This window comes from Daktulosphaira vitifoliae, unplaced genomic scaffold, assembly GCF_025091365.1.
Source record: "Daktulosphaira vitifoliae isolate Bord-2020 unplaced genomic scaffold, ASM2509136v1 Scaffold_1, whole genome shotgun sequence".
Taxonomy (NCBI): domain Eukaryota; kingdom Metazoa; phylum Arthropoda; class Insecta; order Hemiptera; family Phylloxeridae; genus Daktulosphaira; species Daktulosphaira vitifoliae.
The window spans coordinates 35,419,055-35,436,870 of record NW_026099572.1 but is presented as its reverse complement, the minus strand read 5'-3'; the positions used below and the strand labels follow the sequence as shown (position 1 = coordinate 35,436,870).

At 24.0% G+C, this 17,816-nt stretch overlaps 2 protein-coding genes across 3 annotated transcripts; one reads left to right on the top strand and one right to left on the bottom strand.

The window, feature by feature from the left end:
- The first annotated feature begins 99 nt into the window (after positions 1 to 99).
- On the top strand, positions 100 to 10,476 carry LOC126893851 (mitogen-activated protein kinase kinase kinase 10-like). 2 transcript variants are annotated; one of them, XM_050664373.1, is made up of 15 exons: positions 100 to 1,224; positions 2,217 to 2,397; positions 2,581 to 2,729; positions 2,794 to 2,969; positions 3,068 to 3,088; positions 3,148 to 3,409; positions 3,481 to 3,594; positions 6,115 to 6,315; positions 7,711 to 7,951; positions 8,019 to 8,104; positions 8,162 to 8,334; positions 8,401 to 8,461; positions 9,005 to 9,309; positions 9,713 to 9,797; positions 9,909 to 10,476. In XM_050664373.1, the coding sequence occupies exons 1-15, from the start codon at positions 417 to 419 to the stop codon at positions 10,124 to 10,126; spliced, it is 3,081 nt and encodes a 1,026-aa protein (XP_050520330.1). In that variant the 5' UTR covers positions 100 to 416; the 3' UTR covers positions 10,127 to 10,476. The 2 variants fall into 2 exon arrangements, with proteins under 2 accessions (XP_050520330.1, XP_050520331.1); XM_050664374.1 differs by lacking the exon at positions 3,068 to 3,088 and having other exon boundaries at positions 101 to 1,224; positions 9,909 to 10,437.
- Positions 10,477 to 12,505: 2,029 nt separating this feature from the next.
- On the bottom strand, positions 12,506 to 16,832 carry LOC126893854 (histone-lysine N-methyltransferase eggless-like). The gene is made up of 2 exons (XM_050664376.1): positions 15,707 to 16,832; positions 12,506 to 14,686 (listed from the first exon to the last, which is right to left on the bottom strand). Exons 1-2 carry the CDS (start codon positions 16,600 to 16,602, stop codon positions 12,787 to 12,789), a joined length of 2,796 nt encoding a protein of 931 aa, XP_050520333.1. The 5' UTR covers positions 16,603 to 16,832; the 3' UTR covers positions 12,506 to 12,786.
- Between the last annotated feature and the right edge of the window lie 984 nt (positions 16,833 to 17,816).

The following is a 17,816-nucleotide window of genomic DNA, read 5'->3' as shown; positions in this document are numbered from 1 at the left end:
TAGGTAGTCATAATGATTTTCATCCAAAGACCTTATAATATAATTTTATCGAGTTGTACAAGTTTATGGAGATAACAGGATTTTAAAATTCAAAATGGCGACGAAAAATGAAAATTGATGAGAACAGACAATTGTAGTTAATGACTGATTTGTAGCTATTTCATATTTATTGAAAATAATTTTTGACTATATTATTGTGAACCTTGTTTCTTTTATTAAAAATAACTTTTACATTTACATCAGTTACAAGACTATAGTTTTTACATAAAAATTGAGAAAATTAAGTATTTTAGATATCACCCTGATAAGATAGTAAATAATATTTAGTAAATTTGTTAAAAGTTGAATGAAAAATTATGGTGAAAGATTTTTACCGTCGTCAAAGTGTTTTAGAAATCAGATAACAACTATAACGAATGCCTCCGGCTTTGGCGTCCATGGAACACCTTGGTCCAGGTTTTGTCAACTCCAAATTGCGCAACCCTTATTCTCCGTCACGTTCAAAATTTCATAGCCCAAATACAACGTATGTAAATACATCGTCATATCAAAAAAATAAATGTCCTACTCAACCACCAACAAATTTACCATTATGGACTGCAATTTACAATTACGAAGCTCAAGGAGAAGATGAGTTAAGTTTAAAACGAGGTGATATTGTTGAAGTTCTTTCAACTGATGCAAAGATATCAGGAGATGAAGGATGGTGGACTGGTAAACTCGGTGATAAAGTAGGTATATTCCCAGCAAATTTTGTCACCGAAAACAATATATTAGAAAACGTTCCTTCTCTTATTGGTAATGTCCATATTACTGAAATTGGCTTCAGTGAACTTGAACTTGAAGAAGTTATTGGAGTTGGTGGTTTTGGTAAAGTCTATCGTGGGTATTGGAATAATAAAGAAGTTGCTGTTAAAGCAGCTCGTCAAGATCCAGATGAAGATATTAGTGAAACAGTGAAAAATGTGAAACAAGAAGCTAACCTTTTTTGGTTATTAGATCATGAAAATATTGTATCTATGTTAGGAGTATGTTTGCAAGTGCCAAATTTATGTTTAGTGATGGAATATGCTAGGGGAGGGTCATTAAATCGAGTTTTGATGGGAAGAAAGATTCGACCAGATGTTCTAGTTGATTGGGCAATTCAAATAGCTAGAGGAATGAATTACTTACATAATGGTGCTCCAATATCACTAATTCATCGCGATTTAAAATCATCTAATGGTAAATAAGTCAAATAATTTTCATGTTATATTAACCTATTAAATAGTTAAAACTTTTAAAAAAATGATCTACTAAGATTATCTCTCAATCCAGGGTTTCTAATGAAAGTCTTGAAATTATGAATGGTTTGCCTAAAATAGTTTTCTTAAAGGGTAACAATACCAATGAATGAACACTTCCAGTGAACAAACGCCACTGAGTTTTTAACTAAATAATTTTTTTATCTGATTGTAATTAAATGTTGCCAATAATTTTTATAATAAAGAAAATATCTAAATTATATCCTACTGCAATATCACAATTTTTGATACTATATTATTTGTTGAGAAATTAAAATTTGCAAAGATTAAGAATATGTTTATGTGAGTTATAAATATTTTTATCTTATTATTATAGAGAATTTTCCAGAAAACAAATATTTATTAACATTATGAATGTGACATCAAAATAAAAATAAATGAAGAATTTTAAAAGATTAAAAACTCTAACTTTTCATTCATTTCTGAAGTCACTCTGTTTTTTTTTATTAAATATATTATTTTAAGTATATTGAATCAATAAATATGATATATTATATGTTATATCTATCTATATATAACTAATATAATCTATAAGTATAAAGAATTTGTTTTAGATATTAAAAGTTTTATGAATCCAAATGAAACCTTAATAACAAATGCCTTTAAATTCATAAAACCTTGTGATAATCAAGATCATTTTGAATAAAAATTTAATTTGTAGTTTTCATAAAAACTATTTACAATTTTAAAAACTTACAATAAAATTACATAAATTTGTAATGTAAACTTATTCTTTTATATTTTATAGATATTTTAAGGACATAAATAAAAAAAACATCTTTAAATGTTTAAGACCACTTAATCACTTGATGTTTATTAATTTCTTAAAGAATATATTATGAAATATTGTTGAAATATTCTATAATTTTTAAAAGTTTAACTTTTAAACTAGTAATATATATTTGTATTTAGTGCTGTTGAATGAACCGATAGAAAATAATGATTTTCAATTTAAAACTTTGAAGATTACTGATTTTGGTTTAGCAAGAGAAGTTTATAAAACAACTAACATGTCAGCTGCTGGAACATATGCATGGATGGCACCTGAAGTAATAAAAAAATCTACATTTTCAAAAGCTAGTGATGTTTGGAGGTAAGCAAAATATTTAATGTTATTTTACCAACTATATAATCTTAATATAAAATCCAATTTCATACATCCATTATTTGTCCTTTGATTAATAAAATTTGTGTTTTTAATTTTAATTGCGCACTTCAATTTTTAATATATTAATATATTGTTTAGTGTAAAACAATTAATTTAATTTTTATTTAGCTACGGCGTTTTGTTATGGGAACTTCTTACTGGTGAAACACCTTATAAAGGAATAGATGCATTAGCAGTTGCTTATGGTGTTGCAGTGAATAAACTTACTCTTCCTATTCCATCAACTTGTCCACATCCCTTTAGAGAACTTATGGAAGGTATGGTATTTTAGGAATTAATTTTGTTATTAAGAAAATTAATTTTCCAACTATTAATTTTCAGCTTGCTGGCATTCAGATTCTCATATGAGGCCTAGTTTTGAAGATATTTTAAAATCATTAGATGATATTGTCCACTCAGCCTTTACTAAAACACCACATGAGTCATTTCATACATTACAGGATGTTTGGAAAGTCGAAATTGAACAAGTTCTGAATGGATTGCGTATGAAAGAAAAGGTGACAATTTTTGTTATTGTTAAAAATATAAATTACTAATTAATTGTTTAATGCTTAATTTTTAACCATAATTATTTAATTTTTAATGCTTGCTAAAGGATTTTATGTCTAAAGAAGAAGTAAGTTAGTGTGTGTATAGTAATTTTTTAATTAAATTTTATACAAATATTTTTTCTAGGAGTTGAGATGTCGTGAAGAAGAACTGACTAGAGCTCAAGTACAACAACAAATTGCAGAAAAACATCTGAAGCAAAGAGAAAGAGATTTGGAAGCACGTGAAATGGAGTTACTAAAGTGGGAATTAAATATTATCATGCAACAACAACAAGCATCACCAGCTATTCCTACTCCAAATAAACGACGTGGTCATTTTAAAAAGTCAAGTTTGCTAAAAATGTTAAAAAAAGAACCAAATCAATTACCTATTAGTTCTCCATCAGGTAATAATTTAAATTTGTGAGAGTGCATTTTATTAGAAAAGTATTGAACATACATTTTATATATTATATAGACTTCCGACATACAATCACCGTACAACATACTGGAGATAGGAAAAACCGTGATACATCTGGTCCCAATAGTCCCCCTGGTTCTCCTAACATTCCTAGACTGAGAGCTATTGCACGTAAGTTATAATTTTATTTTTAATAGTTTGCTATGTATTAATAAAAGCAGTTTAAGTTGTAGTGTTTTTATAAAATTATATTATTTTATTATTAACATCCAACTATATTACTTTAGATTTTAGTGATTTATAATTTTAATTTACATTATATGTCAAACGCTCCAATGATAGAAAATATTAATACTTAAGTTATTTTGTAGGTAGTTTTCCATCATTTTTTTAAGTTTAAGGATTAATTATTATACTGGATTGTATAAGGATTAATTGTTAGGAACTTAAAAAAACATTAACAATTAAATTTATTTTTTTTAGTTGTATGCTATTAAATTATTCTTGTTCAAAATTTATTAGGAAGGAAATAATATAGATTTTCTTGTTTTTAGTTCATTTTATTATATGCATAGTTGAATTATGCATTGCAAATTGCAGGTTTGTTGAATTTTTGCAATTGATGATGATTTTATTTGATTCAAAAATAAGTTAAATTATAATGAAAATATGGTTTTAATTTTCGTTATTCACAAATATTATTAGAATAAAAAATTAACATCCACTTTTATTGGAAGTTTAAGTTAATGAAAGTTAGTGATGTTAGGCCATTATTTCAAGATTATTAAGGTATGCTCATTTTTATTATTTTGATCTATTTAATAATAGATCTTTATAACTGTTTTATAGATGTGTGGTCATGAATAAATGGTGTTGGTTAAAAATTTTTTTGAAAATGTGATTTTAACTATGTTATTTAAACTGAATGACTATATGTTGTTCAGTTTTTCCTATCAAAAAAATTGAACCTCATATTTAATATATCAATGAGAAAAATCAATTTTGATGAATTGATTATAAATAATAAAAAAAAATATATTTTTTATTTTTTTAAATCTATATTAAATACTCTAAATAATATTACTTCAATACTGAAGTTTTAATATTTATTAATTTAACATTTATTTAAATATATTCTAGGAACCCCGTTTTATTGTTTATATTTTTAGAGATTTTTAATTATAAATAACATCATCTAGGGTAATAACATCTCCAATAACAGAGTTTTTAATTAGAAAATTTATTAACATGAATACTACAAGTTATAATTAAGAAACTACATAAATTTATTACTACTGAAATTTCTTAATATTTGTTTATATATTTAAAACTATGTGTTTATTTTTATATATGCACACTTTGCTCATTTTATACTACAGTGAAACATCCTTTCAATGGAAACACTTTGAATTAAATTTTTTTTTTAAAAGAAGATTTTCATTTAATAGAGGTTAATTTTATTCTATAAAAAAAAAACTAGAACTGTTGTATTTTCCCCATTTAAAATAGGTTTCTGTCTATTAGAGTGTCTGTTGAAAGTAGAATTTACTGTATTTACATATTTTTGTATACAATGTTTTATATGTTTTAAACTGATTGTTTATTTTATTTTGATTCATATTTGTGATTTTTAACTAGTTAATTTTTATTAATTTTTAATATTTAAGTAATTTGAAAAGTTGAACACAATTTAAAACTATTAATTACCTTTTATATTTTAACATTTAAAGATTTATATATTTTAATCAATTATTTTTTAAATACTCAATTCTATACATAACACAGTGCCACATTAATAACAATATCTCAATATATATAATAAATGTTATTTACTAGATATTACTGATTTTAAATATTTAATAATGAATAAAAATGTATATGTTAATAAATTATTAGTATTTTTATGCTCTTTTAACAGAGGACTTTTTAGAAAACAAACAGGTTTTAAATTCATAATATATTAATGTTAAATGAGTATATTATTAAATCTTCTCTGTTTTACATGAAGTAAAATATCTAAGAATTACCCAAGATAACAAATAATAAATATTTTTCTATTGTCTACAATATATAGGTGAATTTTTTAAAGCAATTAAATTGAGATAATGTTGTGATTAGATTTGAGGTACGACAATTATTTCATAATTTAGTTGGTATTTTTTATTTCCAATAATCAAGTATCAAACACTAAATCAGTTAACACAAAAATTATTTTCAGTTTTACAAAAATCTATAGTAAAAAAAAACTAATAAAAATAAAATTGCAGTTTTTTTCAAGCTTTTAATCTTTATGAATTTTTTTCTCGTTATTGCAGTTTTATATTTTTTGTTTATTAACATTGTGTGAAATTTTCTACTAATTTTATTATTTAAAAGAACTATTTTTGTTGCTATGTTATATTTTTATTTTCAACATATTTGAATTAAAAAAAGATTTTCCTATTTTTTTAAAATAAGCATTCTATAACTTGATTTATTAATTATCCAAAAGATATTTTTGTATTCTTTTTTGTGATTTGTTTTTTGGGATTACTTTTTTTGTTGGAATAAATTTGGCTGGTTTTATAATTATGCATTTTCATAATGCTTTATTCAAATTTTGAAGATAAAATTGTAATTTTTATCATTGTAAAGTTTATCCAAAAAGAATTACAACATATTCTTATGTCCTTCTTGATGATTATTTTGCAGTTCCAGCTGATGGAATAAAAGGAAAAACATGGGGTCCAAGTACATTACACCAGCGTGAACGTGTACAAATTATTTGTGGAAGTCCGTCATATCAGTCATCACCAACTTCTTCAACTATAAAAGGATGGTCGCGTTCAGCACCTAATCTAGAAAAACATCCAACATCAGTGCGTTCGAATTTTGCTGCATTACAAGAAATAGGTACCAGCCTACAGAACATTGGTGACGACGAGACCCTAAGTCTATAATATTTGCATCCTAAACTTATTATTTTAACCCCTTAACCTCTTATTACATAAATCATTTTTTGGTGGCGGGGTAAAAAAATTAAAACAACATTCATCAATAATTAATAATGGTTCTGGTTTGAAAATTCCATATATTTACTTTTCAATTGTTATTAATTGTTAACATTTTTATTTTTATTATTATTATTTCAAATTGAAGCTTATTATTTTGTGCTTTGAAGCACCGCTTGACTGTTGATATGTTTATTATATTATAGTTTACTATTAAAAAAATAGGGGCACACATTCCAAAATTAATAATACACAAAATTCTGTTTGTCATTTTTAGACATAAGCCTATTGGCTATTACTTTTATTGTTTACATTTACATTTTTCAATACTTGTACCATTTGACCAACGTATTAGGCTTTAGTGCAATTATGGAAATAATTTGCTCCATTTTTTTTAAGTATTGTTAATTTTTAATAATAGTATAAAAATATGCTCATAATATTTTCTAGAATTAAGAGTAATATATTTATTTAAAACTTGAAATATTTGAAGAAATCTAGTACATTATACAACTTATATTTTATTATAAATATTATTTAAAATACTGTTACATATAATTTATACTGGGAAAATAAAAAAATAAAAAATTATAAAAATAAAGAAAATACCACTAATTGAGTTTTGAAAATAGTTTTATTAGATAGTAAAATAGTAAAGTAGTAAAATAATTTTGTTATGTAATACAGATTTTAGTATTGGACTCATTACATATGAGTATAAGTATTACATATGGTAAGTAAACATTTGCTATTACAATTTGCTTAATTTAAAATCTAATAATAATAATAATGTGTTATAGATTATTATTACTATTTATTAGAGTAAACTATTGTGCATGTTTAATTTTTAAAGCTTATTGTAAAATTAGTAAAATTGCATGTATTATTATATTTTTTTAGATTGTAACAAATTGATAACAATCCGAATCCAAATATTAAAATTTTAATACTATTAACTATTATCATTGTACTGAGAAAATGTACTCAATTTCCATTTTAATCGTCAACTAGTAATAATAAAACAATAATTTTTTTTAAAGAGTATTTTTCTGAAAGTAATATGTTTACTCATGTTTTTATGAAATAAACTCATAATTCTTTAAAAGTATTTTATTATTAATGTTTAATTTATTTCTTATTATTTAATTAAAAACTAAAACTATCTTATAGAATAAACAGCTATTTTTTGTCAATCTTTAATACCTATTTATTTTTTAATAAACATTNTATTTTTGTCAATCTTTAATACATATTTATTTTTTAATAAACATTTAATGATAAATACTTTACTCTGCAGATTATAGCGGACCTATGATTGGTGATTGGATAAATGATGATTCAAATATAATGTGGAATAAAAATTATTCAGAAAATGATAGTTTGTCACCTAGCCCTCAAACTGTAGGTACATCATCTAAGACTGCTTCCACTAAATCTACACTTGTAGAAAATTTGTTACATAAAGCTGGTTCATTGTTAGCCAGTTTTGTAATAGGTATGGACATTAAGACTAGCTCATCAAATTTTTCACATTCTAGGTAACTTAATTATTTTACTGACTAATTTGAGAATAATTAATTAAATTTAATATAAATTTTGTTGTAGTCTCAATCAATTGGAACCATGGACTTCTGAAACAGGGTCTCGTGTGTGTTTGACTTCAACTGACTGTGAACAATCATCAACACATTGTATTTATTTTAAAGCTTACATTAATTGTATATTTTTTATAATTATATTTTTTTTAGCCCATAAGCATAATACTTATCATGGACCAAGTAGACATCTCCGTTTGCCTTTAACACACAGTTATGAAACTAAACCTTTAAGATTTACAGATAGTCCTCAACATCGTTCTAGTAGATCAAGGAAAAAATCTAGATCTTCCCCTAAAAGAAAATCTAGTAAAGATAACAGTGATGTATGTACTCATAATTTGATTGTGGTAGGAAAATTAATTTGTAAAAGATTCATTTCATTTTTTTAGATATTTTATGGTCATAATTTTAGTGCTTATTGTAGAAAAGCAGATTTTATTTCACCCACTAGTAAGTTAATGTTTTTTAGTATTTTAATATTATTTTTAGTAATATATATATAAAATTTGCAAATGGAAACTTTTTAAAATATGAATAGTTGTTATTATAATTATCCTACATATGGAGTTATTTTTACATATTAATGCGGATTATTAATTTTCTAATTGATGATTTTACTTCGTTAGATCATTTAACACTCTTAACTTTTTAATAATTTTTAACTTTTATTTTATTAAAAAAATTTACTTATTTTATTTAAACTATAGAATAAATTTTTATCAATGTTTTAAATAAATATTTGTGCAATTATTAATTTCTATAAAAATTTACATTATTAGATTCATATAATCTTATAATACATTCCATAAGATTTTTTATACTTACAGATGTTTTATAGTTGGAACTATTAAATAATTAACTATATAATCATTTTTATGATTTTAGGATATCGGCAATTGTCTAGTGATNTTTCATAAGACTTTTTATACTTACAGATGTTTTATAGTTGGAACTATTAAATAATTAACTATATAATCATTTTTATGATTTTAGGATATCGGCAATTGTCTAGTGATTGTGGAAATGAAAATAAATATGAATATGAAAATAATGTTTTATATGCGTATGATAACCCTTCTGTAAATAATTTAAACTTAAAGTCAATAAATCTTAAAAGTCAAGAGCGTTACCATTGTGGAGGCGGAAACCCTACATTTGTATTAGAACCTGAAGAATACAACCAAAGAAATATAAGTGACACATCATTATCTCTACCATACTTGAGACGAGCTGGTGATTATTCTAATTATTTTACCCAAGAAAATCCTATGCCATTTGAACGATCAGCTGCACTAGAGGTATTTTCATTAATTATCTATTTTTATAAATTTATCAATAATAGTATAGTTTTTATCAAATTAGGTTATAAACTAATTTTTAATTTTAAGGTCTGAAATTTATTTAAAAAAATAATTAAAAAGTTATAATTGATTACTTATAGTTAATTAATGTTGATTTTTTCAAAATACACATATTTGCAGATTTTCTTCAAATGCTTTTTGTAGTGTTGGGTTAATTTTATTTATTTTTAATTTAACAATTTACTTTGTGTCAATTGTATAAATCAAATATAATATTACTTAAGTCTTTTTTTTTAATCTATGACAAAAATTAATTTGTTTATTAATGAAATATGTACATATTAATGTTTTGAAATTAAAATAATACTGCATATTAATAATTTAATGTGATAATTTCTAGCCTAATGCTCCTTCAAGGTTGAGATCGAGTTTAAAAAAAACTATATATGGTAGCCGCCAGACTGGAGTTGGTTCATCAAGTCCTGGTTAGAATTTTTTTTAAGTTGAATAATATATTAACAGAATTTCTAAGTATTTTCTTTTTCTTTTAGTCTCACCAGCAAATTTAACACCACCAGATNATCTGTTTCTTTTAGTCTCACCAGCAAATTTAACACCACCAGATAGTTTGACTAGTGATGATAGCAGCTACATGTCAGCTAGAGAAAGTTCTGCTTCTACGTCAACAGCTAGAGTAAGGTTTTCGCCAATTACATTACTTGATCTTCCTACTCAAGGTCAACACCAAGATTCTACTATACCATTACAAGCAGCACCCTCAAGAAGATCATCTTTCAGTGAATTTCTTTCATAGTAAAAAGTGATATTTAAGACTTACTTATTTAGATTATTTATTAAAAATTTTGTTTGACTAAGTATATAGTTGTTTATAGATAATTAAAATAATCTAATGATGCATTCAAACCTTAACATAAATAAACAAAGCCTTATCAGTATTTTATATTTATATTTTTATACTCAAGACTTATATATTTTTGTTAAATGCCCAAAAATATATTTTATAGTGTACTTTATTAAGTATAATATTATTAATGTGACTCGTTCTCTATTTGTGATAACTAATTAGTTACTTTATGTGACCATTATCATCATTCTATGTTGATAATAAATATTAATGATATAATTAAATTCATATATTTAATGCAAAACTTCTAAATTCTACAATTTTTTTGTAGAATCATATAATTTATATAAATGTATGTAGATATATTTTTTTTGATTGCCATATAATGTATTTTTAAATCCAAAAGACTAAATATAAAAATTATAGAACAATAAATATTTGTTTTTAATTAATTAATAAATAGATAAGTGATGTATGTATACTTTTTAAGTTTAATTATTTATCAACAATTTTAAGAAAAAAGGTCATATATTATATTTTTGTCACTTTACAGGTAAGCCAAAATAAAAATGAGTTTAATGCATGCATTTAGGCATGAAATTTAAACATTGATAGTTATTTGTAATAAATGGTAGAATAATGATAATTTATTAACTATTTATAAAGTATCTTTGTATTCATGCTAAACTATACACAATTTTTTTTTTAATAAAAATGTTAGTTGAATTTATTAACATTTTAAATTATAGAGTTAAGTAAGAGCGCAGCAAAGAAAAAAACAAAGATGACACCTTCATAAGGCATAAAGGATGAATTATGAAAAAAGTAATAATTAATAAATTGTAAAACACATAAAATTAAAATATACCAAACATAATTTTCTTAACATAAAAATTATTTTAAGAGAAATCGAGTAGATAATAATAAAATTATTCTGTATACTTCAACTTAATACTTTTTTTTGTAAAATTTACAATACTAAATTATTCGATATTAATTTTATACTAAATTTAATTACTATATTTAAGTATTTATTCGTATATTATACTTATAAATTACTTGATGTAAATTACATTCACATAATATTTACGAAAATCGGTTACCCCATCACTGTAGCCTCCTCTTTGCACAGTATTTGAAATTAAAGTAAAAAAGTATATCGAATAAAAGGGATATGCATATACCATTTACAATTATTACAAAAAAATTATTATAATGCATACATTTTTCAAAAGTTATGACGATTTAAAGTAAAAAATATATAATCGAAAATTTTAACACAAAAATAGCATGTTTTTGAACTACAATTTATATATAAACATAAAGTGTCAGGATAAATATTTTTTTAACTTATAGTACGTAAAATATGCTTTAAACTAACATATCTTTGAAGCTTGGAGTATTTCCGCAAAAAGTATTTCATAAGTTCTTATTTTGAACCTCCTCTATGGATAGGTAAGGGTCAGATTAAGACAATATATAAAACAAAAAAGAATCACCAAAGGTATTTATAAAAAGAAAAATTGTCTTGATACGTGTTAAGCTGAGGAAAGGTTATTCATTCTCACGAGTCTTATTTGTTTAATAACGAACTCAATAGTTATGGCTTTTTATATAGTGGACTGTATTAAAAAGATACGTATATATAAGTTAAACAGTATGTACTCGCGCGAGCTCGTATGTTATGTCACTGGTTACTTATCAGAAAAACAACGGCCGGTCTCTTTATTGCTATTTATATAACATTTTTTTGATTAGCTGCGTCCGTACAATACGTTTTATTTAAAAAAGTTATGACAATTTAAAAATTTCGAAATTTACCGATTTTAAAAATTACAATTTTTTTTGAAGATTTCCGTCATTTATAGAGAAACAGGATTTTTTTTTCAATTTTTGAGGACAATGTTTTCTATTTGTTATGATTTGTAATCTTTTAACGCACCTTTAAAAGAAATCGGTCCCATGAGAGTAGTAAAAATGGCGACAGACATAAAAAAGACATGTCATATTAAAATTATGTAAAATATAGATTATATTCGAAGCTGAGAAAATATTTGAAGTTTTGTTTATTTAAGACTTTTTTTTTGAACCATTATAAATATCATGGATATTAGGCGAATTAAAATTTTTTTAATTTTTAGCAACCATGATTAGATTTATCTTAATTTTAACAGAATTTTTTTCGAAATTTCATAACTTATCATTTTTTAGAAACAAATATATAATGTCATCAATACAAAAAAATTAAGCAAGTTTTATTTACTTTATAAAAAAAACAGCTAGCCCATTAAGTATACTTAATTAAACTTCTTTTTTTAAATATTTGGCTGGAATTTTAACTTTATTGGTGGATGGAGTATTTTATGCACTCTACGCCCTTTCTAAAAATCTAACCTTGCTCAAATTAATGTAAATTTTATTTTTGAACAGGATGAATTAAAAGGAAAAGGTATGTGTTTCTATTTGTATCAAATTTTATTCAGTACTAAATCATTTTTGTTTTGTAATTCTGCAATTATATATATTAATAAATAAAAATTAAACTCTGTAATTTAAAACATAATTTTGATAGTAAAAAAAATAAATAATCTAATAAGTAGTTTAAATAACTACAACAGTCTTCCTCTACACTTTTTTGATTCACAGTTACACATTAAAATTTTCCCTGTAACATTTCCAATATCATAATTGTAGTCCCATGTAAGCTCTGTACCAGCTGGAATAAATGAATTTGCAAAACAAGCCACCCAAGGAAATCTCAAGTCATGTGTATCTACAAAAACATTTTGTACAAACGTATTAGGTTCACAAGAATGATTAAAAAAACGTCCCACATTTCCACTTGTTTTGGCGTCCAAAATATATATATCATCATCACCAAAATAACTGCGTATTGATTTTTGTTTTTCTTTGACTAACTGTTTAGTATTTAATTTGGATAATCTATGAGTACCGTCTTTTTCTGTATTAGCATTTTGAGCATTTCTTAAAGACATCTCACAACCATACAAGCTCATATTTTTTATTACTTTAGGAGTAGGGCGAAAATCTTCATCAGAACTACAAGAAGTTTCATCACTGATTTCATCTTCTGGGGGAACATCACTCTCATAATCTTCTTTATAGTTTTCAACAGCTTCAATATGATCTAAATTTGCTAAATATTCATCACCATAAGTGATTCCATCAACTTCTGCATCATTATCCGTGGATAAGTGACCAACATATGTGGATATAAAGCTACCTTGAGGAATGTCGTTCAATGTTCTAACTCCCCAACCTTTTTTCTTAGTCAGAAATACTTGAAGTTTATGTATAATTGGTTGTTGTACAACTCTGTTTAAACATGAGTCTGAACATTGACAAGCTGTATTACATTCATAGATTCCTGTAAGAACACACTTGTACAACTTCTTGTAAACATAACCAATTTTGTCATCTTTATAAACATGAGGTAATACTTCCTGACCACTTAAAGTAAGTTGCCAACAAGAACATTTAGATTTATCTTCACAATTATCAGTGCAATCACAACAAGTTAAAAACTTTATATCTGTGCATAAATTAACACCTTTCATTACTTTACGTTTTGTTATATAAGTCACAAATGGAGGTGATGATGAATCTAAAGTATTAACCAAGCTTATTGGTCTAAATTCTGATTCATAAGAAACATCACTAATTGACAATATGCATTCTCCATTTTTAAATTCAGCCAAAGGATTAATGTTGGGATTAAAATCAAAAAAATCTATTGTCATTTTATTTTCAGTATCTTTTAAATATTTGTACATTTCTTTTATGTTTGTCATTTTAGATCCACATGGTGTTGTATATATGACTGTATTTTCAGAATTTTTAACTTTAATAAGAGATCTTTGGAAACCAAAATGTAAAGGAATACTCAAAGCACTCATTGATTTGGTTTTAGAAACTTCATAATTCACCCATAAGGTACAAAATAAATTACATTGATGAAGTTTGTAAGTGAGTGGTTTTACACAGTTATTAGGTATTTGAATATTTTCAACATAACCCTGATTTCCTATATGAACATTTTTTTGGCATGGTAAATAATCTCCTTTTTTTTGTCCGAAATATTCAAATTCTACATAAGGTCGATTTAAAGTTTTATTTACATTAGCTAAAGCTTTATATCTATGTTTGTTCCTTCCGATTTGACTATGTATTGGCGCCAATCTATTTGATCCGCGATACATCCATTCTTCATGTTTATAATTAAGATCTAAAAACTTTAATTTTACTAATGAAGCATCTAAGTCTATTACTTTAGCTAACCACCATTTATTGTCTAATTCAGTACGTACACGCTGTTTTTTATTGAACTTAACCATAGCACGATTAGGATATTTATCCAAGTAAATTTTTATAAATTCTTTAATATTTTCATGGACATCATTGCTAACATCTTCAGACTGTCTACAAACTAAACGTATATTTTTATGATAGGCATATTGTGCATAACCATCATCAAAGAAAATCATATACCTGTAACAAATATTTTTCAGAAAATTAGAATTAGATTTTGTTAAGGAATTCATTATTTCATCAATAAAATTTATACAAGAATTTTAGGTAAATAAAGTCTAATTGAAAGACTATACAAAAACCAGATAACTCAATTTTTTTTCCAAAGTATCAATTTAACGGTTTTCAAAAAAGTTTAAAATGATAAATACATCTATCCCAAACTTAACTAACAACTTTCAATAATCATTTTTCTGTAATTTTTGTTTAAAACAATTTTTTAATTTTTTTACTATACTAAAACCATATTATTTATTATTTATCTCAAATAAGAAAAAGAGTGATATTTTATTTTTTTTTTTAAATTAAAAACTAGCCACTTATAAGCAATTTTTTACTAAAATTTAAATGAATTAAAAACAATTGACAAATTAATAATTTACAAGAATTTTAATATATAGAATGGGAATGTATTATAACTATAATATGTACTATATAATATCATACATACACCAACAGAGGCTATACTACTGACAATACATAATAAGTAATTGTCATAAAAATGATTAGCAATTCATTAAAATATTTTAGGCAAATATTATAAAGGGTCATTTTGAAGTTAAAAAAAAAAATAATAAAAAAAGTCTTATATTTATTTATATTTTTATTAAAGGGAATTTAAGTAGTTGTAATTTTATATACTTATATAATATTTATATATACTAATGGCATATAGCAGCGAAGTTGTAAATATAATAATAATAAAATTTATTTATTTGTGATTTTTATTAACTAATAGAACAAAATTGAAATTTTTTATTTGATTTTTCTGTTTTATATTGATACAAAATTTTTGAACACTTGCACAATTATTAATAATTTTGAATTGCGTTTTTTTTAATCATAAAACAATTCATATGCTTCTATATACAAATATTTGTACACAATATTAAATATTGTTTATAAATATTATTTTTGATGAATTTTATTAAAAATTAATTTTATACCAATTAATTATTTAAGTTATTGCTTTATACTAACCTATAGCCATTTAAATGGCTCGGAGGCTCAGCTACTATTCCTGCATAGAAATTATTAGTCATTTTTATATTAGCATCTGTAAATTTAGCTATAACACGGGTGCCTACTGGAAATCGAGATTTACAAATGTGTGAATATGCTAAATTTTTGTAACTTAAATTTGTTTGTTCACCATTCATGCAAAATGTAACATTAAAATAACTTTCACTAGCTGCAGTATTAGAAATAGCTTCAAACCATGGCTGAAGAAGTGACAGTTTCATACCATACACTTTTTCACCACGTTTTAATGAACGTCTTCTCAAAACTCCTTCCTCAGGTAAATCATCAGGCAGTTGAGTAATTGTGTTCAAATTAGAAGTTGCATTAGTATTATCTATGATATTTATTTCTTCTTCATGTTTATAAACTATTTCTTCATTTTTATATAACAATGAATAAATTTCTTCTAGTTCTTGATCAACTTGATATGCTAGTTTATCAATTTTACTTTTATTGTCTATCATTTTATCATTCAATTTATTTAAATGATCTTTACACAAAAGAGTTTGGTCATCAATTAAAGGTTTTATTTCATTTAAAATAATGTTTATATTTTCTGCAAGTGTTTTACATGTTTCATCATTAACTACTAAACTTTCATTACTATTTTCATTTACTTCATCGTCAGATAATAAAACATAAACGTCATCTTCATTGTCAAATTCGTTTTCAAAAACACACTGTCTATTAGAGAGTTGTTTTTTCATCTTACTGTTGTGTAAGATTATTTTTTCTAGACAATCTATACATACTTTGTCATCAGGTTTATATGGTAACTTGAAATAATCACAGACAAAAGGTTGGACAATCTTAAGAATTTTTTTTGATGAGCATTTAGAATTAATACACTTCATCTTTATTTTTGAAAATATGAAATAGCTTTTCAATCAATAATTTTTTGTTTAAATAAAAAAATAAATATACTAGTCCACAAAGACTTCTTGTCAAAAATATACCCTTCGAAATCAATTACTTTAATGATTAATTCTGGAGATTTTATCATTTAAATTATTAGCGAAAAATATTTAACAGTTAAAATTAATTTTGTATTTGAAACAAACGAATAAGAAAATATATCTCAGTAAAATATAAAAAAATATCAAAATATTACATTTTAACATAGCAATTACTATTTAGTTTTATAGATACTAATCATAAAATTATCACAAACAGCTTATTCTGTTACTTATTGTGATAATAAATGTTCTTAAAATGATTGATAAAGATAAAATTGTTAGGATCCCATAATTACTAGTTATAATAGGTAATATATTACTTTAAACGAATTTCGTATAAACAACTTAAATTGAGCAATAATAACATTGAAGATTTAAAATATATTTAAAATTACTGTATGTCAATATTGAATATGGATAAGTATATAAAAAAATATTTTACCGTGATACAGTAAAGAAAATTTAATTTAAAACGCGATAAATTCATAATAAAACTAAAAATTAGATAATTTTTTTAAACATTGTAATGTTTTTATTAATGCAAAATAAAAGTACAGCTGTGATGCAGCGCAGTAGAGTTAAAACATTTTTTTTAGATTAGTATCAATTGATATTTGAAAGTCATTAAAATTGTAAAACACTCGATATGTATTTGAAACAAATCATNTTAGTATCAATTGATATTTGAAAGTCATTAAAATTGTAAAACACTCGATATGTATTTGAAACAAATCATCAAAGAATTTATAATATTTACCAAAAATAACATAATTTTTAAATGTATTTAGAATACGCGTGTTAAAATTTGAATAATAAAAAGTATTTAAGTACAATTACAAATATATATATAGTCCACATAGAAGTTGCTAAGGTTAGCTTAAAGAAACTTTTAAATAATCTAACTATTAAATCAGTAGACACAACGAGGTAGTGGTTCAGTGGGGACGTAATATAGTTGGGGGACAATTATAGATGATATCTGACAGTAATTAAAATCATAATAACGCTTCAATGTAAATCTATAGAGAGTGTTTAATTTTTAAAAAAGAATTATTTAATTATTTCAAAAGCAACATTAACTCCTTATTCTTTAATTATATCCTGATTAGTAG

What these genes read in the sequence shown, in the direction of transcription:
- LOC126893851 (XM_050664373.1), top strand. Translation starts at nt 417, where the DNA reads ATGCCTCCGGCTTTGGCGTCCATGGAACACCTTGGTCCAGGTTTTGTC. An exon ending in ATTTTATGTCTAAAGAAGAA is followed by an intron (nt 3,089 to 3,147) that starts GTAAGTTAGTGT and finishes TATTTTTTCTAG; the next exon opens with GAGTTGAGATGTCGTGAAGA. An exon ending in TGCTGCATTACAAGAAATAG is followed by an intron (nt 6,316 to 7,710) that starts GTACCAGCCTAC and finishes TTTACTCTGCAG; the next exon opens with ATTATAGCGGACCTATGATT.
- LOC126893854 (XM_050664376.1), bottom strand. Translation starts at nt 16,602, where the DNA reads ATGAAGTGTATTAATTCTAAATGCTCATCAAAAAAAATTCTTAAGATT. An exon ending in AGCCATTTAAATGGCTATAG is followed by an intron (nt 14,687 to 15,706) that starts GTTAGTATAAAG and finishes TATTTGTTACAG; the next exon opens with GTATATGATTTTCTTTGATG.